At 33.7% G+C, this 22,518-nt stretch overlaps 1 protein-coding gene across 5 annotated transcripts in view; it reads left to right on the top strand.

Moving 5' to 3' along the window:
- Positions 1-22,395, top strand: part of stj (voltage-dependent calcium channel subunit straightjacket) — a 41,556-nt gene extending 19,161 nt beyond the window's left edge. For 3 of the 5 annotated variants that reach the window (XM_022086765.2, XM_022086763.2, XM_022086766.2), the window contains 17 exons: positions 1,315-1,395; positions 1,784-1,858; positions 2,452-2,556; positions 3,598-3,669; positions 3,894-4,035; positions 4,795-4,849; positions 5,599-5,744; positions 9,789-9,839; positions 12,421-12,511; positions 16,178-16,282; positions 17,082-17,200; positions 17,507-17,661; positions 17,854-18,096; positions 18,627-18,744; positions 19,539-19,746; positions 20,459-20,654; positions 21,212-22,395. In XM_022086765.2, the coding sequence (XP_021942457.2) occupies positions 1,315-1,395; positions 1,784-1,858; positions 2,452-2,556; positions 3,598-3,669; positions 3,894-4,035; positions 4,795-4,849; positions 5,599-5,744; positions 9,789-9,839; positions 12,421-12,511; positions 16,178-16,282; positions 17,082-17,200; positions 17,507-17,661; positions 17,854-18,096; positions 18,627-18,744; positions 19,539-19,746; positions 20,459-20,654; positions 21,212-21,316 (2,067 nt within the window). In that variant the 3' untranslated portion in view covers positions 21,317-22,395. Of the gene's footprint in view, positions 1-1,314; positions 1,396-1,783; positions 1,859-2,451; positions 2,557-3,597; positions 3,670-3,893; positions 4,036-4,794; positions 4,850-5,598; positions 5,745-9,788; positions 9,840-12,420; positions 12,512-13,291; positions 13,325-16,177; positions 16,283-17,081; positions 17,201-17,506; positions 17,662-17,853; positions 18,097-18,626; positions 18,745-19,538; positions 19,747-20,458; positions 20,655-21,211 lie in introns of all 5 variants that reach the window. The other 2 variants (XM_087343006.1, XM_022086764.2) reach the window with 2 other exon arrangements.
- Positions 22,396-22,518: the final 123 nt, after the last annotated feature.

The following is a 22,518-nucleotide window of genomic DNA, read 5'->3' as shown; positions in this document are numbered from 1 at the left end:
TTCAAGTTCTGTAAGATTTGAAGTTTTCACAGCGGTGAGTATGAAGATTTCTGTTAAAAATTTCTTCAGATCATGAAAAATAAGTTGGGAACAATACAGACTGGTCTAAATAACTTTTTGACCATTGAAATATTACAGAATTTGTGACTTCTGAAACATCTTGTATTGAAACAATGTTCATCGATTTTGAAATGTTTAGACTTGTGAATGAAGTTAAAATCTGATGCAGTAACACTGATGAGCAGTTTCGAAGAACCAAAATGTATGCTGTATATACATGAAGTGAAGCAATAATAAGTTTATGGATTTCAGTTCTGTCATAAATTTATTACAGTTCAGTGCAGGTTCTAGGTAATATTAAAAGTATTTTATTAAAATTTTTGGTGCCTTAATCTATTTGTGCACAAATTTTATTTGGCATAGTACAAAACAAGAAACGATGTGAACTAATGGCTAAGTTCATAGAAACAAAAATATAAATGGTATCACATATATCTGCTAAGAAAGTTTATATTTTCATTATCTACATCTATCAAGCATTGTAAGAAAATAATTTTTTCAAACATAAGATTAAACTACTGTCTTCATATAGCAGAAATTTCTCTCAGTTTTCACACTGAATGATGATTCTTTGTATACATGTTGCCTCTCAGTGTGCTCCATGAGTATAGTTCACACAGATTTAAATCTGTAACTGTGGAGGCCACAATCCTAATCTTACACTTCAGTTAGCATACTCACAAAATTATTTGTTGTGCGAACTGTGACATTAACCCTTTAAAGTTCAGTTGCAAGAGTATGTACTGACTGCATTAATGATCAGTAAGTCTGAATTTTACCCGCAGAATGTATTTATGCATTTGTATAATTGTCAGAAAATAGCAATTAATTCCTTAAACAGAATATATCAATTGATTTTTGGGTTGTCAGCCGTGTAGGTTGAACTGGTGAAGAAACCATCAACATTTTGAGAACTACGCTGTTCTCATCCTCAGGGCATTGGTGCGACTGTAGAATCGATTGATCTTTCTAATGGAGATGCATTGTGCTTTGTTTGTGGTATGAATTTATACAAGCTTTGGCTTTAAAGGGTTAAACTACTTTATTTATTATTGTAGTTATTTTCATGTAATGTATGCACTTGTTATAGTCCTTAGTACTTACACATCTTAGAATGAAATTTATTTCTTATACTATCTTGTACAGTGAGCTGAATATTTGATGAAAGTGTGGCATTTGTTATAAGTATTAGAGCCACCATAAATCTTAGTCTCAAAGTAATTTACTTTGTTTCTGTTCCTTTTTGTGGCACAGACAAAAATTGCACGTCTGTTGGGTGTGGCAGGCACAGATGTTCCAATACAGGACATCCAGAAGCTGATGATGCCACATAAGGTGTGTATGCTTAATTTTGGTACTGACTTGTTACTTTTCCTTCTTCAGAACCTTGTTAGTGAGCTGCCCACTCTGTCATTCAGTTACAAACATCAATATGTGTCACTTTTGTGAAAACCAGTGTGTACTACACACTAGAGACATCATGAATGCCCTTCTTAACTCCAACAACAACCCTGGTGGAGCAGTTGTGCCCATCTGTGGGACCCAGTGTCAGATTGACACAGTGTTCTGTATAGAGAACTTGGTAAATAAATGAAATCTGTGGGATGGGTACAAAGCTAACATTATTCAGTGTAGGCTGTGAAAATGTTGTATACAAATCACCTCTTAAAATATAATAAATAGAATAAATGAGTGTCACAAACATTTTTACTTAATTTTTCAGTTGGGAGTAAATGGATATGCATTCATAATTACAAACAATGGGTACATACTAACACATCCTGACCTCCGCCCAGTGGTAAGTGCATCTTGCTGACTATTGGGTATGTAAGCATTACTATATTTTGACAATTTTATCGATTGTTGCTAATAATTTCACCTTTGACTTTATTTGTTATTTTGAAAAATATTCAGTCTGTAATTCATGTTATAAATGGCGTAGTTATAATTTTAATCATGTTAGCCGTGTTAGCCAGCTAACACATTGAAAAAATCAAAAGTCTTTCATCTTACTTGTATGATTCACTAATACCCCATAAACTGAAACATAGCAAAACCAACCACATAAAGTGCATTTGTTATTGCCAAACCATGAAATTAAGGCAGAAGGCTTTAGTTTTAATTTTTCAAAGTTTTAGCCAGGATAACATGGTTAACACAGCAAAGATGAGTATTCTGCTCCTACATATTATAAGTGTAAATATCTTAATAACTTTTCATCTCATAATATCACTTAATCCAATTACCAAAAACAGGATATTTAAAAATCTGTTTTCTTCTCTGATATTGACTTACAGATTTTGTAAATTCTTTAAATGACATTCATGAGGTATAATACTTAAACAATTAGTATTGTAAATGTAGTGCTGACAGATGTATCATCCTTTTCAGTTCCAGGGTATTCTGAAGCCTAGCTACAACAGTGTGGATATGGCCGAGGTTGAGCTGGTGGATGATCACAGAGAAGCGAGGGATATAAATCCCAAACTACGTGAAGTAAGTTAGTAAAATAATTCATAGGAGGGAGCTTAAGAATGGTCTGGAGAGTGACTAAGATGTACATGCCCAGGGCTCAATTCCTGTCAGTGGCAGGGATTTCTTTCTTCCCCACTTCATTCACGTTGTGGTCAGGCTCAGCCCCATTTCATACCCAATGGTTACATGGCCTCTGTTTCTGGTTCAAAATGTCTGGAATATGAAGCTACACATTCAAGTAAATGATTTTCTAAAAGTCTGTGACTGTTTCCTTGCACTGCATTTACACAGGGCATGCCCATTGTCTGAGATGCATTTGTATATAAAATTAAAAATCGGCAAATGTGTTCAGAATCTGATATTCGTAGAACTGTTCAGGAAATTCACACTGCCTTTTATAAAACCTGAAAATTCATTATCACAATCATAAGAACCTTCCAACCATATGAATCCATTTCACACATTCATGCTTTGCTTCTTTAAGATGAATTTTAATATTATTCTCCAATTTGTGACTATGTTCATAATATGCAGCTTTTTACTATGAGGCCTGTTAGCCTCCTTCTCAACTGCCAAGCTGGAGGACTACTTTTTCAACTGTCTGCGACTGAGTACTTAATATAATTAGAGCCACCCTCCATATCTGGAGGCCATCTTTTCCATTTGCAACCTGAGGAGGTTAGGCACAGTAATGATATTGGATGTACTTAACACGACACAAATTTTATGTCCAACATTATCTATTTCTAAATAAAAATGATTAAAGCACTGGAAAATGTCTAACATGCTGTAACTGTAATGTAAATGCTTATGTTTATTATGTTCCATGGTCAGAGTGTATGTGTCTTTACCACCATGCCCCTTTTTACCATCATGGCATTGTGCTGAGACGAGGGAAATTTCAGCTATATTCAAAGAAACAATGACCTTATTCTGTAACAGATATGGCACTCACCTCATAGGAAAACTGTCAACCAATCTAGTATTGTCTTTATTGATAACTAAATAATTTCACAAAGTTCTACCTGGTGGTAAGAGTCCTTTAATTTTTATTTTTTCCAGTTTCGAAGTGACGTTATTAATCAAAGTACTGGTGCAACCACCCTGGAAGTCAAGTATTATTATGATGATATGGTAAGCATATGCACAGATTGAGAACAATGTATTCCAGGTAGAGATTATGGTGCTCACTTTTTTTTAGCCATATTAGCAACAGGTGATGATATTTTAAAAACTAAGACTATTTAATTCAAGTTGATCAGGTTTTTACTTGAAACAAAGTAATGTACTGCAATGGAATTATTTTCAGTGAAGTTATAATATTGTTGGTGTAATAATTATCATATGATGAATTTCAGAAACGTGTCTCACATACAAAGCGCCATTATTATTACACTGGTATTGAAAACACCCCATTTACACTGGTCATTGCTCTGCCTGATCACTATGGCTTGGTTTCTGTCAATGCACAAGTAGAAATTCGCCGACAGTATGCTGAGGGTAAGTAACTTTATGTTTGTGAGATATAAGTTTAATAAAGTCAGATTCCTCTTGTGTTTCAGTCAAATTTTGTTAAGGACACTTTTCATTCATGCCTTTCAAAAAGATATTAGTGTTTATTCATTCCTGTGTATGAAAATTAAAATTGGTGTTGTCACAGAACACAGCTGTGCTGGGTATTATAATGCCATGTAGAATTTCGAAAGTATGTTAAAAACCATTCACAGACGTTTTAAAGAGGACAAGACTGTTGTAGAAAAACATGATTGTAATGCAAAATTTTGGTGTGGTGGTTTATAGGTTATGTAATTATTCTGTACATGTGAGTTAGGTTAAAATGAGATGGAATAATGAGGAACTTTAAAGCGCTGGTGAGGAAGCAGTTGTGGCCTTTTTTGTGTTGCTATCTGGAAATTCACCAGAAGGAACTGAGGAAAAGAGAAAAATCTTAAGACAACCAGTACTCTTAGTTTTTGAATAGGCACTTCCTAAATACAAGTAATCTGTTCTCCCACTCAAGCCAGGCTATCTGTAATGCTCTGTTTTCTGATACTCTAATGTGGTTTTGATTTTATTAAGGTCTTAAATTTTACTGTTTATTCTCAAATGTTTTATGAACCTTTTGGCTTATATATACTGCATGGATTTTCATATTATGCAAGCTGATAATATAATTAATTTGAGGATTGTGGGCTTCTGAGTTGTGAAGCATGTAGGCTTATTTTTGTTCATTACTGGATAAATGTAATTCATTTCCAGGGGTAAATGTATCACAGTTTTTCCAAGGAGACAATTGGAGGATTCACCCTGAGTGGTAAGTGTAACACATTTGAGCATTGATTCCAAGAAACTGAAAATCTGCTCAGTCCTTAAATAATAATTTGTTATTCATAAGATAAAAAATAACATGAAAAAACAAAGTTTCTGCATTTCACCAATGAGTTCTTCATTATAGTTTGGTAAACAATGTTGGATTAGGATAGAATAGAATTTATTTACATTCCACTGATCCTTCACAGGTCTAATCCAAGGATGTAGAACATATCATAGCACAAATACAATACTTGTTTCTAATACAAATACAAATGGGATTATAATAAAAGTAATAAATTGTCCTGTTTCCATCTTATGCACTCACCGTTCTCATTTTTATCTTACTTAACAAAATCCTCTTGGTAGTTCAGTCATGTATTGTACTTGAAATAATATGTACAACCTGCAGTTTCACTACAATATAAGATAATTTGTCTGACATCTTCCAGCTTTCTGCAGATGTGGCACTGGTCTTTCCTAGCTTATCCTTTGCCCTTCTTTAGTTCCTAGATTCCCAGTTCCTAGATTTCATTACTGTAAAACAGTATATAAAAATATTCAGAGAGACATATTAATATCGTTAAATATTAGTTTTATAATGATATATAATCTGCTGATATAATTTTGTTCTTTGTATCTGTATAGGAAGAGTCAGTCTTAGATTATTTTGCCATCCAGTTGGAGTCTGATGAAGTAGTCAGTTTCATTGCTATTCTCTGTGGGAGAACATTTATTTCTCTATATTTTCAGGACATATTGCAAATATCATTATGATTCAGAACATGAATTCCCAACACCTGAAGCAGAATTTCGTCATTTTCTTGTGAGAACAGGAAATCCAAACTGGAAATGGCTTAGTAAGCGTTCAGTTACCCCACCTGAACACGTTGAACAGTGTAAGTAACTGGTGTGTAGGGACCAACACATTGTGAATAACAAAGGAAACAGAAGGCACAGCCATCAGCAAGAACACTGTCAAATCAGCTACAATATTAATTGATTTATCAATAATAACACGTAATTAATTGACCAAATATTATTCACTTATCCCTGTTCATGTCATTTTTTTATACTCATTACTTTTATCATTATTATTACCCTTAGCCTTAAAATCAACATTATCTTAATAAAAAGAGTGCAACTCCCTTATGGAAAATAATTGTTTGTTATTTATGTTTGAATGTCAAAATATTTAATTTTGACAAAATAGGCTTAAGAAGAGAATTGAGATAATTATTAAGCTAATATATGTTTTTCTTTCGTTATGAAATATATTTGAAATATACTGTTTTATTATCTCAATATCATATTGTTTCATGTTACAGTTGAATGCCCTAAATATTATCACTGACTATTAGCCAATTACTGGCATAAAATAGCTACTTCTGTGAAGTAGTGTACATTCCGTGCTGATGTAATAAATGTTACAAGATGAAACCTGCCTTTACAGATATCTCTCAAAGCATAAAGTAAATAATTTTGAGTTAAGAAACAACTTTGACCTTCTGCTGGCAATGAAATAAAGTATACCTGCTGTCAAATTCTGTTTCCTTACTATTTATAATGTGTGTTGGTAATTTATAATGTTGTCAATGCACTGTTTGTTGTTTTATTTGTTTAGTAAACAAATTCATACTGAAACATTCTGTAATGTGTGAACAGAACTGGCGTTGTTCAACTCGGAGTCTGCAGAGAGTTTCACGTATGGATTTAGTTATCTTTCATTTATCATATGATTGTTCTGTTTCATAAAGTCCTTCTCAATGACTTTGTTAATTTATATAATTCCAAAATTAATGAGATTACTGTTAATACAATGAGTTCCTTCCAGAACTCATAAAAACACTTCTTTCCTATTGCACACACTTCCAGTCCTACAAATCTAGTGTTCTCAATATTATAATTAGATAATATAAGTTTAGAGTTCACCAATAAATTATAACTATGGGCAGAGTATTGGTGCGTGAGCAACTATTACGAGCAGCTTGTAACAGTTGCAGTGGAAGTCTTGGCCATGCCTTTCTGAAAACATTTATTTAAGGTCTTAATTCTGGGTAGCAGTTAAAGTCATGCAGTTGAATCTATTATCAAATGTATTTTCAGTTACTATAAGAATTGCTAAAAATTTCCTATAATTGTGATGTAAGCCATATGCCAAGTTATTTTCTGATCACAATATATTTTTAACTCATGTGCTAGCATGCTGGGCTTGTTTGGAGATGGCCATAGAATAGAATAAAAACATTACGTAACAATGAATTTTGTGGGTTGTACGCCTCTGTTAGTATTGCTTTGATATTCAGCTGGGGAAAGTAAGTCTACACGCAGTTCACTTTCACTGATCCGTTTAAACACCAAATACATCCAGATCAAAAGAACCAGTAGCATGGAAAAGATTAATGAATTGAATCCTTAAGTTCTAGGGCTCTGTCGCCAGAGATTTAGTCGACATAAGCATTAACTTCAAAATTTGGATGTGCAAAGCATTTAATAAGGATACAATTAGCAGTTGATGAAACTAATGGAGTGGAGGAGGTGGGAAACTTTTAATTAATGGAAATCCTAAGCTAAGAACTTGGAAATGTGTAAAAAGGGAGAAGACACACAATTCTACAGAATGGAAATGTTACCTTTGCTATCAAATTATTCTCGGTACCAGCAGACATCAACACTCACTCTTTTGTATACAATTTCTTTCAGTGACTTTTTATTGCAGTTTTTATGTTAACTTGTTTTGCTGTGAAATAATTTTTGGTTAAGAGTTTGAAAATTCTTGGTATGATAGTAATATACAGGGTTATTCATAATTCCCTGACACATTACAAAAAATCGCCAGACGTGAATGGTGCAAAGGATACATACACATATGTTCATATTTGTATCAGTACCAAACAATTTCAAACTGTTAATCAGAAAATAGTGCAATTGAGCCACATAAAATAGAAATGAAGTCAGAAGAGTATGTTATAATGCTTAATATATGTGATATTGTTTGCAAATTCCTCAACATACAGGATATATAAATAGGTAGTATGGGTAGAGATACAGTGAATTAGTTTTGGAACCAGAATTAGTAACCAATTCCACTGATCATATTTCTTCTTGTGAAGCTGACTGCAGTATGGACTTTCCCCACTTTTTATGGAACCCATGGTTTCATTTCTGTGTTTGCAAGGGCCGGCCACTTCTATCCCTGTCCTGAGCCACATAACCCGATCTACACTGTCCCACCATACTTCCTAAGATACATCTGTTCCAAGTTTGTCAGCCAGAATAATGTGACTGAAAAATTGTAAAATGTTCAAAACAGTATGACAGCAGTAATAATTAATGATGCTGAATAAATGATCACTAAGGATATCAAATATGATAAGAAACACAAAAGGGAGTAGGGAAGGATGAACACAGACACAAGCGCTCACAGCACACAGAGGAGAATCGACAAGGCTTTGTCATAAAATACCTGCTGTGATGTTGTAATTAGGAGGATGATGGTGATGATAATGATGAAGATGGTCTTATATTTATTGCACATATTTTAGACTTGTACAGTGCCCTTTTTACTGCAGATCTGAAATTTTGAACAAGTTTACATTTTGAAATTAGTTGTGAACAACTCACTATCCCTACACTACAGAACTGCATGTGACTTGCAGCTCTTGATTGTTTTAACTACGTAAATGATTCCATTTGCTATATTCATATAAATTATGATGTTATTGATTATAGGTTGTTATAAATAATACTGAAGATCATATTTAAGTATAATGGATTTCAAATGTAAAATAATTTTCTCTACATTTGTTTATACTGTTGGGGAAGTCTGTGTAAAATTTGACATTTAAACTTTAAACTATTTAATTTAAACCATTTTAACTTTTTTTAAATTGCTGACTGCAAGTTATATAACTTCAGCTTTCAGGTGAGAGCCATGTTACATGTTTGGTGTTAACCATTGTTTCAGCAAACATTTCAGTTGCCATTTTAAAGGTGGGTATAAGGTGGGGACAGTTCTGGAGGACTTAAAAATGGTAATTGTGATATTTACAGAAACATTGATTAACACGAAACGTTTCACACTGTTCTCACCCAAAAGCCAAAGAACTCCAGCTGCAAAAACCTATGAGCAAGAATGGCTGCAAAATATTTACACTAAAATATAGGAAAATAATAACTACTAGGAACATTAAATAGACGTTTTTAAGAATGATTTTAAAACTCTAAACAACTACAAGTAAACTCTAACATTTGTTATAAAGAAAGAGTTTATTGTATGAGTAGCTCATTTGTTATATTCTGTTACATTATTTTATTACATGTCTTAAGAAACTTGTCCCTTGATTTACCATTTAAGCATCCTTTCCTCCTATGCTTCTGTTCTTGAAAACAATCTTAGTATACTGAATAGACTCTATCTTCATAATACAGAATTTTCTTGAGCACTTGATAGTTATTCTGATGATCAAGAAATTCACGACTTCTTGGAAGGGGGATGGGACCTGATGGTTTGTTGTCATGTTGACAGCAGCTGACCACAGGACCTTACACTGAGATAGTTCGATTCAGTTTAGTCCTTCAAATTTTATCTCCCTGAACCTATTTTAATATTATCTTCTTGTCTGTCCATCTCCCAAATGGTTGCTTCTTGTGAGGTTCTCCAACCACAAATTTTATGCATTCTTATTTTCCCCTTGCATGCTTCATGACTTGCCTATGTTGAATTGAAATATATTGTTTTACAACAATTTTATGATTTTAATTTATTTTTATCTTTATCTTTCAGTGATTGTTATATATTATATTACATCTACTTCATGAAATAGCATTCTTTACCGAATCCTGATTTTGAACAACACAAAACTACACTCTACAAAATTATATCCCACTCATTACACTCTTGTGGTTTATTTTCTCATGCCAAAACTATTTCTTTTCCACAGCTAACACATCTGGGGGAAAATCAGAAAAATTGGACAAGGACTCATATTTCTGTGAGTAAAACAAAAATTTAAGAAAAACATTCTACTAAGACAAATCAATTGCATCCTACAAAAGTGCTACATGTCCACAATGCACTATAGCATATAATAAAGTATCATACACATGAGTAGTGAAATAACAAGTAGCATAATAACATGTTATACTAGAGAACTGCATGATAATGCGCCCTAGCTGGGGAGCAGGCACGACTACACTTGTTGGCAAATGTTCACACACTTCACTCACTGTTGCAAGCATATGGCTCATTGCTTTACCTCCAGTGTTACCAATACACACCTGGTTTGTTGCAAATAACAAACTTATTATAGTAGTTTCTTACAGAATGTTTACTTTTAACCCTGTTTGAAGCCTAAACCTACAGGCTGTGAAAGAACTGGTGGCCTGTTACCTGCACATTGAAAAATGTTTACAAGAGATCACTGTATGCTCAAGACGTAGGAAATGGTGAAATAAAATATGTGCGTGGTATCTGATGATATATTTGTCTCTGTGTGTAAGCACTTTGCTCTCAAATCACGTAGCAGCAGTTATAACCCCAGCACATGGTGGAGGTGAATGATCACTTATACTCTGGTCACTTGAGCCCTAAGGAAAGGGATTTTTAGCTGCCTGGAAGTGATGACAGAGTAAAATTCTTACTCTGACCAGGAATCGTCTATCCCAGGACCCTCTAGTATGTTGTCTTCAGGCCAGATGAATCTTAATTTACCCAATTCATTTTTTATTTTATAATTTGAAACTAGCCAAGATTTGTATATTTAGCTCCTGAATTAAAAAAGAAATGTTGACCATGATATTTGGCTCACGTGTATGGAATTTATAAACTACGTAACTCACCTGTGAAGAAGTTAGTCATTCACTTCACTTTATTGACTGTGGTGTCCCAACCTACATTTTGCATGCTGGAGTTATACATTTTTATATATATGAATTAAATTCAATTTGAGATCAGCTTCTAAGAATTGGTCAGTTTAGATTATGGCACAACTAAGAAGAATCTGCCTGGCCAACTCAATCAGTTTGCTGTCAATAGAAGCATTAATTTGGACAGGTTGACAGAAAATTTAAAAGAACGTGGACCACTGCAATGAGGTATTCATGTGGTTATTTCAGAATGAGCTGGTATAGATCAGTCAGTATATTGTCTGATATGGACTGGACCACTATGGTTCTAATTCCAGCAGAGGCAAAGGATTTTTCTGTAGCCTCTGCATCAAGACTGGTCGTGGGACCAACCCCGATTTGTTTCGAATGAGTATTGGGAGTTCTTTCTCCAGGGACAAAGCATGACCAGGGTATGACACTAAACACTCACCCCCATCTAGTGCTGAGATCAAGAATGAGTAGGAGCTATACTTCCTCTCCCCACAAGCACTTCCACAGCATGTAGCGGCATAGCATTACTTCACCTATTTCAGACTCACTAACATTTGTGGATGTTCTCTCATAAATGATATTGGGTTATTATTATAAATCTTATTAGTCAAGAAAACCATGTTTTAGAGCAGGGCCTAATCTGTTCCAGACCTGGGACTGTCTTTTTAACATACAAGCTGGAAGGTTACAAATTAGGACAGCTTATTGTAACAGCATGGAAATTTAAATTTAAAAAAAAAATTAAATTATGTCTATTATTGCAAGCAGGTTCATATGTTACCTGATAATATTACTTAAAATAATTCATGATTGGTAAGATGTTTAATACTTCTTTTATTAAGTGCGGCTGGGGCATGATGCTGACCACTCACCCCTATCTAGAGCAAAGGTTAAGAATGAGTAAGAGCTATAGCTTTTCTCCCTCAAGTGCCTACATGGTGTATAGTGGGACACCTTTACTTTAATTTTACTATGTCAGTTTTTTTCAATGTAGGACATTTGTATGTACTCTGTATTTTATGAGGACCAAACATTTTCTTTGTTATATAGAAGTCATTACTTCTTTGATATATTAAATGACTTCACTGTATGGAAGTCCTTGCTGTAGGAAGGTTTTGGTGTATTGTTAGTTGCCTGCTGTTTCCTTGTTTATCATTACCCCCATATGTTCATTCATGTTAGCTGTGGAGCTGGAAATGTGATGCATGTTCTAACTGATCCTGAAAGTAACATAATAGCAAATATAAATTGTAGAACACATTACACTGCCCTTAAATACATGCTATAAATCCTGATTTAATACCTATTAGAATTTTGTTAGGTAATGGAACTTGCTTGTGTTTTGGAGATTAATGTTTTGTGATTTTTTAAATAATTCTGATATTACAGTGATGTCAGATTTGTTTTTCTGTAATTTATTAATGGCAAATATTAAGATATTAAGGTAACATTTGCTTTTGGCTTATATTAACCACTCTGGAACTAATGGAAAAAATTTTATTGGTAAAAATATCCTGAAAATAACACTTTGAAAGACCATCAGAATGTTTTTGTTATTTATTAATATTAACATTTTAATTAGTTAACAGAATACTATTATATCTGTCATTGGTTCTGACCATACTGTATTTGCAGCACATCAGAGGATGCATCTCTATTTACTTTGCATATTAATTTGTATTTTAACTTTTTTAGGTGACCGTGAACTATTTCTTTCTTTGATATTTGATGGTAGAGCAACAGAATGGTTTTCTAATAGAAACATGAGTTCCAATCAAGATTCAAAGTAAGTTACAATGTCAGTAAATTCTTTATATTCCATAGAGAGTCTGTTGTTTCTTACTAGTTATTTAAGGAAGTCAGTGTAATACACTGTTAAACACTCATTTACCATGAAACACTTGAACATATTTTACTTATTTTATTCATAATTTACAAGTATAAGATATTTAGTTTATAATGTTATTATATGTAATGGTTTTTAGAGTTATAGAATTATTCATAATATATATTCTTTTAATTGCAAATCAAAACTGTTACATCTTGTGTTTCACAGTTTGCAAATTTCTAAACTAAAAATAGATTTAAAGTTTCAGTGTTTCTAAACTTTTTGATGATTCCTAAAAAGTAAATCTTTTTATGCCAAGGAAATGTATAATGGAAAGATAGGTACAAATGCTGTTGCTGAATATAACTTATAAATTAAATTATCTACCAAATTATCTTTTTAAATGCAATAAGCAACACACAAGTTGTAAATTGTAAAGATTGCATGTGTTTTGTGTGTCAGTTTTATGCTGGACATTGTCACATGCACAAAGCTACACTGGCAATGTTGATGTTGATAAACTAATTTCTATTCCATACACTTTGTAAGATATGTTGTAATTTTTATTTAAGAAGAGGTACAAATAACTTGGTTTGGAAAAGACTTTCTTGAGCAACAGACATTGTCCAACATAAAATTGGTACAGGAGTATCACATACATTCAGAGAATCACAACACAAGACTGCCAACTGTGTCACTAACTCTACATGTCCTTCCTATTCACTTTGTTCACAATAGCCCCATTGCCATGCTGATGGTACTGCTTCCAAGGTAAAGTAACATCTCATTAACATGCCTAATAAAAACTTGTCTTGGCAGCGTTATTTTCTCAAGTGACTTTATGAATGGAACTCAGTTTGACCATGTAACATAATTAATGCTGACTGTGGTCTTCTGGCTGTGATGTGTAATCTTGTAGATGGTTGCCAGAATTAATGGAAAAAGATATTTTCCGCTTCTTCCTCTGAAATATACGTAGCCACATGGCTTGTTGTGAAGATATGGTCATGTGACATAAAATATGTCTTTTAAATTAAGATTTATAAATTCTTATTTAAAACATTTGTTTTTATATGTTGTGCATTTAACAAGATACAAGGAAGCTATGAAAAGTGTATGTTTAGAAACTGTCCACTACAATCTGCAGTATGCCTTTTGAGTATAATTTTTACAAATCTCTATAACTAATCTTCAGGTAGTCACTCTGGGTTCTGTCAGTTTTTGCTATGAAACAATTCTACGCATTAAGAGGTTATGTACTGTATCCTGTATGTATTTTGAGTCATGATAATAAGTGATAGTGAAGAAGTTAACTGTTATTTTGCCTTTTAATCTGCATAACCTTTTTCAACAGGTTTTTCTGCTGCAGAAAGAGAATGATTTAGCTTTGTATCATATTTTATATGTGTGCATGTGTCATCAACATTGTCATTTGAATATTTTGCCTTAAGTGTAGCTTTTTTGTGTATCAGTTATTTCTACTATCAATATTTTATACACCATAGAAAGTTTGTTTTTACTGAAAACTAGCCTATAAAAATTTTCATACAGGTTCACAATAGAAACATGAAATGCTGTCATGTGATTGAATAAAGTATTATTTAAATACATAACCTTGTACAGTAACTACAGTTTCAGCTGTTCATTCAGATACCAGACACAGTTTCTCAAAGAGTGATTTGTATATTCATTCATGAATTATTCATTAAAGAACTCCTTACAGATCATATTGAATTTTCAGAATATATTGTGCAATAACAGGATTCAAAAATTAAAAGCACATTTTAATGCCATTATAACACAGTTTGCTATAGAATATAATGTGTTACAATGTGAATGTGTTCTAATCTATTTTCATGTTATTTATTTGTTCTGTATTATGACAGCAAGAAATTGATTGATTAATTAATTCAGTTCACTACTTTCATACTATATTAGGCATATTGGCAGCCATTGGAATCAGTATGGTCTACTATATCTAAACTTGGCTACTTTGATGCGCCAGAAGATCTTTCTACTACAACTAAATTTTGTATTTAGCATAACGTTGAGACTGATCTTGTATTATAGCAGGGTTTGGATGCAGAAACATGTAAAAAACTTGTGAAGTTTATTTAATTTATTTTTTTTATTTCATAAGCTGTCTTTGAAGTTGTGTCAGCACAGTACAGGAGTTACACGTGCTTAAACGATGGTGTAATGCAGCATTTACAGTGGCTTGCTGACGTTCAGAAAAGACTATACATGCAAACTTTCACATCCTGACTGATACATTTAAGGAAGCACACATGCCTGTCAAGACGTTACTTGAACTTTTGTTTTACTAATTCTCGCTGTTTCTCTGTTCTGGTGCTGAAATATGTTTTATTAACCATTTATTTTGTACTGTTTACAGATGCAGTATTTCTTGAGGTAATCCTGAATAACAATTTGAAAGCAGTGTTTTTTTACTAATATGATCCTGTTTTTGAGTAGTAGCATCATGTGGAAGTGGACTTCATTGGCAACATTTTAGAGGAACATGGTGCCTCCATCTTTGGTGTCAAAATGTGTAGGAAGTTAGGTTATATATGCAGGTAGATGTTGTCCACCCAGACTAATGTTCAAGGGGAAAGTGGCTGGTGCTATGGAAAGGGCTACTTCCTATACATTAATCCTGTTAGCTCAGATCAGGCACTGGCTACTCCCTTTCCAGTGAGACTCACAAGACCAAACCTGATTTGTATGCAACACAACTGTGTTCTCATTACTTAGACCTGGAAGACTGAGGCAGTATATTCTTCTGAAATGCTGGCAACACAGTACACTTTCACATATTGCTAGTATCCAAAAACAGGATCAGCGATAACAATGAATGACTGTGATAGATTGAAATGAGCATTATTTTTTGTTCATGCAGCAACAAAGGATTTGTTTTCTATGCTCTGTTGTTTATGAAGCCATAATGTTCATGAATTTTGTCATATTTCTAGAGAAACATTATTATACAGAGATGACCAGTTACTGGAAAATTATATGTTATGCCTGAATACCACTCCTCAAATGCATGTAAGTGGCATGGCGCTGGAACCAGTTGAATAGCAGGCAGTATGCACCATGATGACTTTGAAGAATCTCTTTACATGATTTAGTCAGTATTGTTGCTTTATTTTAACACATCTTGAGATATTTTCCCATTCCTAATTTAAATATTGTCTATGAATCTATTCTGAATGTTATTTGTGGTGTAATAATTGTACACCTCATAAACAATGAGAAACAAAATGTTGTCAGTAGGTATTTTGCAGTATTTATGAGATTGTTGATTATAAAACAATTAACTCACTTTCATTTTATTCACTTCTGTATTCACAAAATCATGTAAAGCAAATGGGATTGCTTGATAGCAGTCTTATAATTTGATACAGAAACTTAACATAGCAGAACCAGGATTCTTCATAAAATATGAAAGATTTAGCCAGTAAGATTTGTGTGACTGCTCTTATAAAACGTAATGTCTCAACATGTATGATACCAAAAACGATTATAATTGTTAACATTTTAATAACGTGTAATGAATTTCACATATATGTTATCTACAAAGATACACGTGTCTTAAGATGGAACTGGCTTGTGTGTTTGTAGGAAGGAGTTTCAGCAGAGGTTTGGTGTCACAATAGCATTTGTTGCAACTCATAGTGGACTCACAAGATGGCAGGAATTCCCTGGGGAAGAGAACAGAGGGCAACCGTAAGTACAATAACTCTTCCTGTACATGAAACTGAGTTTAAGTCTTGAAAAAATTCCTTTAAAGTTGCTTAGTTTACAAGAAACTGGTAAATGACATGAAGCATATCTCCTTGAGATCTGTAATAACTGTTTGAGATTTTTCTCAGTATGGCATATATTTGACAGAATACAAGGTTATGTAAATTGTTTTATGTCTCTGTGCATTTTAATACTTAAAGTGTTACATAGCTTCATTAATAATATTGCTTATGACTCTGTAATGCAGTTTCTGTACTCTGTCAACAGTAGATTTGTGTCTGTTTTAAATAAATTCAAGATCAAAGGTGGATGATAAAAAGACTAAGAAAACATATAGAAGCAAATGAACATTTTAGTAAAATGGTTATCATACCTGCCTTGTATTTGGGACTTACTTGCTGTGAGTCTCTACTATAAGATTGACTGTCATGGCTGAATTTATGTGTGATTTTCCTTAGTTATTGCAGGAAAATACTTTGATGTCGTCTTAAAATAGGCTACAGCCCTTTTTTCCCAGACTCCCCAGATCACCATTAATGATAATCTTGTCAATTATAATTTGGTAATGCATAAACCAAGCTGGTAATGCAGTAATTGTAATGAATCATAAACCAAATGACTTTTGTGTGACTTTACATTGTTGTTGCTGAGTTAATGGTGACAGGACAGGTAACAGTTAGAGATTATAAATGCTTACAGAATGAAAGTCACTTATAAGCAAATTAGAAGGCTGTGTGTGATGTACATTAATATCTTTATGTGGCCATATTACACTGTACAGGCGTTTTGGTGATGTCCACAACAGAGCTTTAGATGAGATATGGTACAAGCGAGCTGTTGAGCAGCACTATGTGGATGAGGAAAGTTTTGTGTACTCTGTGCCATTCGATGATGGAGAAGGTAAGAAGTCCCTCTTTCAAAACTGTCCTGTCTCTGTTGTGACATATTATTTCTTCTGCATCTTGCACTTGTTTAATGTGTATGGTGGCTGTGGATTTATAGGCATGAATTAGCAGAAAGAATTGTGATAAGAAGTATGTAAATTTGTTTTGCATTGACAATGTGGCTTCTTCCATAGGAATGTATGAGATAAAAGTCTGAATATATTACTTTTGTTGAAATCATTTGTCATATTTAAAATCCTTGCAAACATGCCATATTTGTTACATTATACACATATTTTTGTAAAAGCATTTAACTTTCCAGGTTACAGGAATGAGACACTGGTAACGGCTAGTCATGCCATTTTCAGCCATAAGGCCCAACCTGATAATAAGATGTACAGGTCCCCAGTGGCTGTGGTGGGGTTTCAGTTTAGACACATGTCACTACATGCACTATTCAAGAACATCACCAGCACTGTAAGTTACACTCAGCGAAACTGATTTGCAGTTGAGTAAAAAAGTACAGAAATTTAGGAAAATATTGCCACGTGTTTAGTTTCTAGTTCATTCGTTTATTTAACAATATATTTTGAACTGCATGGGTTAGAGGTTTGATTTTTAATGGTGACTTGTCTTTGCTATAAACTGTATTCTGTTGTCTCCTCTTAGTGCGATAGTTGCCGCTTGACATGTGACTCTGATGAGCTGGAATGTTATGTGCTAGACAACAACGGCTACATCATTGTGTCAGAGTCACTCAGGGACACAGGGAAGTTCTTTGGGGAAGTTCAAGGCAATATTATGGAAATGATGGTTGAAGAGGGCCTGTACAAGAGAATTCATATGTTTGACTATCAAGCTGTTTGCTTCAGAGAGGATGCCACAAAGAGTAAAGCACCGTTCCTTATTACGGTGAGCTGCAGACTTTGTCATGTCATAAAATTTAGTCATGGGTAGGTTTATTATGCTTTATATTATGGTTACAAGTGTTTTTCTTTGTCATATCCTAATGTGAGAATGTGAAATTAAATATGAAAACTTTTAGTGTTAATAATTAAAGATGCAGAATTTAAGACAGTGAGGATGCACATACTGAAATGAGACACTGGATATGCTACGAGAATGACAGGTGTGTGGGGTGTAGTGTTTAGAGTCCCTTATTTTCCCTTTCTTCGTCTGACTTGAAGGCGTAAAGGTTAAAATGTATAAGATTGCAATTTTTGCTGTTGCCTTACTTGTGCATGAAATTTGATGTCTCATTCAAAGGAAGGAATACAGATTGCTGATGTTCTAGAGCAAAGTGCTGAGGAGAATATGTGGACTTAACAAAGTAAAAGTTAGAGGATAATGTATGAAAGGGTATAAAAAATATAATAATGCCTGAAGTTTCTTTTGTGATGAATTTCATTGTACTGAATTCTTCTTGTGTCTGTCTGTTTCAGCCACTGACGCATCTGAAGTGGATGTTAGAGTGGTTTATTGGTAACATTGTATGGCTACTTGTAGAAAGTAACTTCAAATTTCTATGGCACTTAAGTTGGGCATTTGCTTCAGAAGATGGTAAGTGTTGGATGATTTGTGTGTACCCAGTTTGATTGAAATAAGAATTTTGCCAATAGATTGGCTGATTTGCTTAAAACACTAGTAACTACTAAATTAATAATCTGCAATTATTTGAACTTTGATAGTACAACCTCAAGGTACAACATTGGTAATACTGAACAAGTTCTAACCATTTTCAGCCATAACCTTTTCTCTAAGATCAATTTAATTGTCATCCTCTCATTATCTTAATTTTTCAACTGGTTTCTCCAAAGAATTTGTATATATTTCTTGCCTCCTATCTGAGCTACATAAATCGCCCAACTTAATAATAATAGTAACAGTAGCATAACAATATTGTCAGGATTTATTCTGTTCATAATTGTCATGAACCTTGTTTTTTGTTACTCTCGTTTCAAGATATTTAAATTAATAACAGCTTAAAATTATTTGTAATATTTTGTTATACTTACACTGATGTCCTTACTGAATAGAATAACATTTCAAGAATTTATGTGCTCAGTCATCATCATCATCATCATCATCATCTTCATCTAGCAGTTAGGGTGTTAGGCTACTTTTGGCCCATTCTGCCCTCATTCATCTAAAAGGTTCCCTTGGTTTCTTAATCCATAAGGTTTCTAATATTTATTAGTTTTGGAAGTCTGTCTCTTTGCATTCTCTCAACATGCTGAAGTTGCCAATATGCAAAATGTCCCAAAATATGTATGTACAATGCTGATGTATGTAATAGTAGTGTGTATACATATTTTTGAGACATTTTGTGTAACTGTTATATTCTGCTAATACAGATTATCATGATGGCTTTGACATACCCACTGACATTACATTTGTGGAGATATTAGAAGAACAAAATATGAAGCCTACAGAACCGCCATATGAGAAACTGCAGATTAACAGGACGCGTCCTGAGCCGTGTGATAAGGAGGTGGACTTGTACCAGTTGCAGTCTCACAGTGACCAAGTATTCAGCAAAAGAGCAGATGAAGGGTGTGTCAGGTATGGTTCGAGTCTATGAATAATAACTCTTACCCTTGTAGAGTTTTATTGTCTGTCATTGATTCATACATTTCTGCTGTCTCATTTGTTGAGATTCTGTAATGTTGAGAGAAAAGGTGAAATAATTATGAATTATACCTTTGAGGCATATTGAAGGATGTGATTATGACCTACTTTAAGGTGGTGGCTAATTATTTAGCTAATTTGAAACTCCCTCAGTGTTGTTTTATAAATTAAAATGGCAGGATGATTATAATCAGTGCTTTCTGATGGATTCAAACAAGATAATGGATGACTGTTATTTGTGTGGTAGCAAGGATTGTTATGTAGTGGAGTTTGAAACAAAAAGTACAATTCAGTCTGTAAGCTGAGATAGCTTAGTCAGTATAGTGTCTGACTGTGGACTTCATGATCAGTGTTTGATCCCTAGCAGGGGCAAAGAATTTTTCTTCTATCTTCTGCATCCAGACTGGCTCTGAGGCCAACCCAGCCTCCTATTCAATGGGTACTTGGGGTTCTTTACCCAGGAGTAAATTGTAACTGACATGTGACACTGATTATTCACTCCCAGAGAAACAGTGAAAGAACTTGCAGCTGACATCCAGTCATTATTTGAACCAGGGCTGTCCCAACATGTGAGTTATAAACAGTATGTATGTTGTTGTCTATCACAAAATGTTCTGATACCTTGGATTTATGAATTCTATTGCAGGCCATTTGTTGTTCAGAAAATAAGTTTTAGTAACATGATTCTGGTAGTGGTGGATACATTGTGTACATTCCCAGAAGAAAAAAAACTCAGCATAACACCAGATGAAGTCCGATACAATAGTAGTTTGGCATGTTTTAAGGTGCACTCTGATCTCCCCCAGAAAAGACCTACTTCCTGCATAAAACAGCATCCTAAGGTGAGTGCTTGTAGACTTAGTGCTTCTCTGTGTCTTTGCATATTTTGTAGTTTTTTATACTGTCATTCTAGAAAAGTTTTCATAATTAAAATCTTGCTTTTGTTTTCCTTGTTTCTAAATAATCATGAAGACTCCCAGAGTCTTAAGTCTATGTCCCTAAGAACAACCCATATATCCGAGGGTGTATTTTTAATATAGCATTAATATGTATCTGGAAATACCTATCAAAATTTGCTAAGAATGGTAATAAATATGTGGCACTTCAAGGCACACTGTATATTGAGATTTTTGTTTCTCCACTTTCTGCAGGTTCATCTTATATTTTGACCCTATTTTCTGGTCTACATTAACATAATTTTGTATTATTTGCAGATTATTTATTGCTATGGTGATGTAAAACATGGAATAATATATACCACAAAATAGGAAGACAGATTATATTAACACAATTCTTGGGGCCACATTTTCAGTTCATATTCAGAATTGTGATTTATTCAGTGCTCTCATTCGTTATGGTTATAGTTAACAACTGTGAAATGTTTCAAATATGGTTTCAGGAGCAAGAGATTGAGCTGTGTGGGCACAGTTCACGGGTTGAAGTTAGCGTCCTGCCATTTCTGCTCTGCTGGCTCGTAACTTTCCTCCTTGGCACTGAACACTAGCCACGTCTTGGAGCAGGCAGCGAAACAGTGACTGTGATACATAGAAGTACTATGTCTAACTGTGCATCCATGTGCAGTACTGGCCATTTATATTTTTTAAAGATGTGAAGAAGTGATTGCTGAGGTGTTGTTCTTTATGTCCATTTCTAATAAATCAGCAGTTAATCCTAAAGTATATGTTTATATAATGTCTTTATAACAATGTTTGTCGAAACTTGTTGAATGAAACTTATCTTCATTGCAATCAGGTATACAAGATCTTTCACAGTCAATATATGTTTTCTATATTTGGTATACTGGGCTGAGATACTGTGTATTCTTATGGGTAGTTCCCAACATTTTAGAGTCGATGTTCCTCTGGAACGTTGGTAATCATCTACAAGATTACATGACATCACAAACCAGAAAACCAGGACTGACCTTCACTAATGTGAGAATCTCAAATCGCATAATGTTTTGATGTCACTGTTGCACATGAAATGAAGTTGTAAGAATAAATCTGAGTTTTTTAAAAAGCCTCTCCACACATAGGAACAGAATGGTTGGCTATTCTGTGACATGCATATTGGGCTAAATTCAAGAAGTTTTATCTGTGCAACTCCCAGGACTTTTCAGGCATCTGGGAAGTAACATGAAAATTGGGACAAATGAATATATAATTTCACATAGTCCATGCTATCACCATGATAGTTTGATGTGCTACGCTTGATTGTGGAGAAATGCATTGGAAAAATAATTTTAATTTATAGATTGTACAATTTATTTATTTATTTTGACTTTTCATCTGTAGATGTCCATGATTTACATCAACTAAGAATACTTTTCTATACCGCTACAAAACTAATTCAGTGAGTGTGGTAAACAAAGTATTAGATCATTCTGTTTTGTTAATATAAATTGAAAGTACATTATTATTAAGTTATACTTTTTATCTTATTGATAAAAACTGGTTGCATTGTGAGCATAAGGTAAGATTTTGAAATGTAAGTTGTTCAAAGATTCATGTGTAATCAAAAAGTTGTGATATCCTATAAGATTAAGCTATTGTCCAGAATACATAACTTTCTATTTGTATAGAATTTGTTTAGTTAAAGTCATTATTTATAACTAGTGTTAAATCCTGTGAAATTCTGTGGGGAGGTCCTTGCTGCCTCCATCATCAAGCAATATATAATATGAAATATAGGAAACTGTCAGTCAAG

The sequence above is a fragment of the Zootermopsis nevadensis genome, unplaced genomic scaffold, assembly GCF_977971745.1.
Source record: "Zootermopsis nevadensis isolate Lab colony 2312 unplaced genomic scaffold, Znev_1.0 Znev_ptg000004l, whole genome shotgun sequence".
In the NCBI taxonomy this organism is placed as follows: domain Eukaryota; kingdom Metazoa; phylum Arthropoda; class Insecta; order Blattodea; family Termopsidae; genus Zootermopsis; species Zootermopsis nevadensis.
The sequence above is the reverse complement of the archived record's forward strand: the minus strand, read 5'-3'. Positions and strand labels throughout refer to the sequence as shown.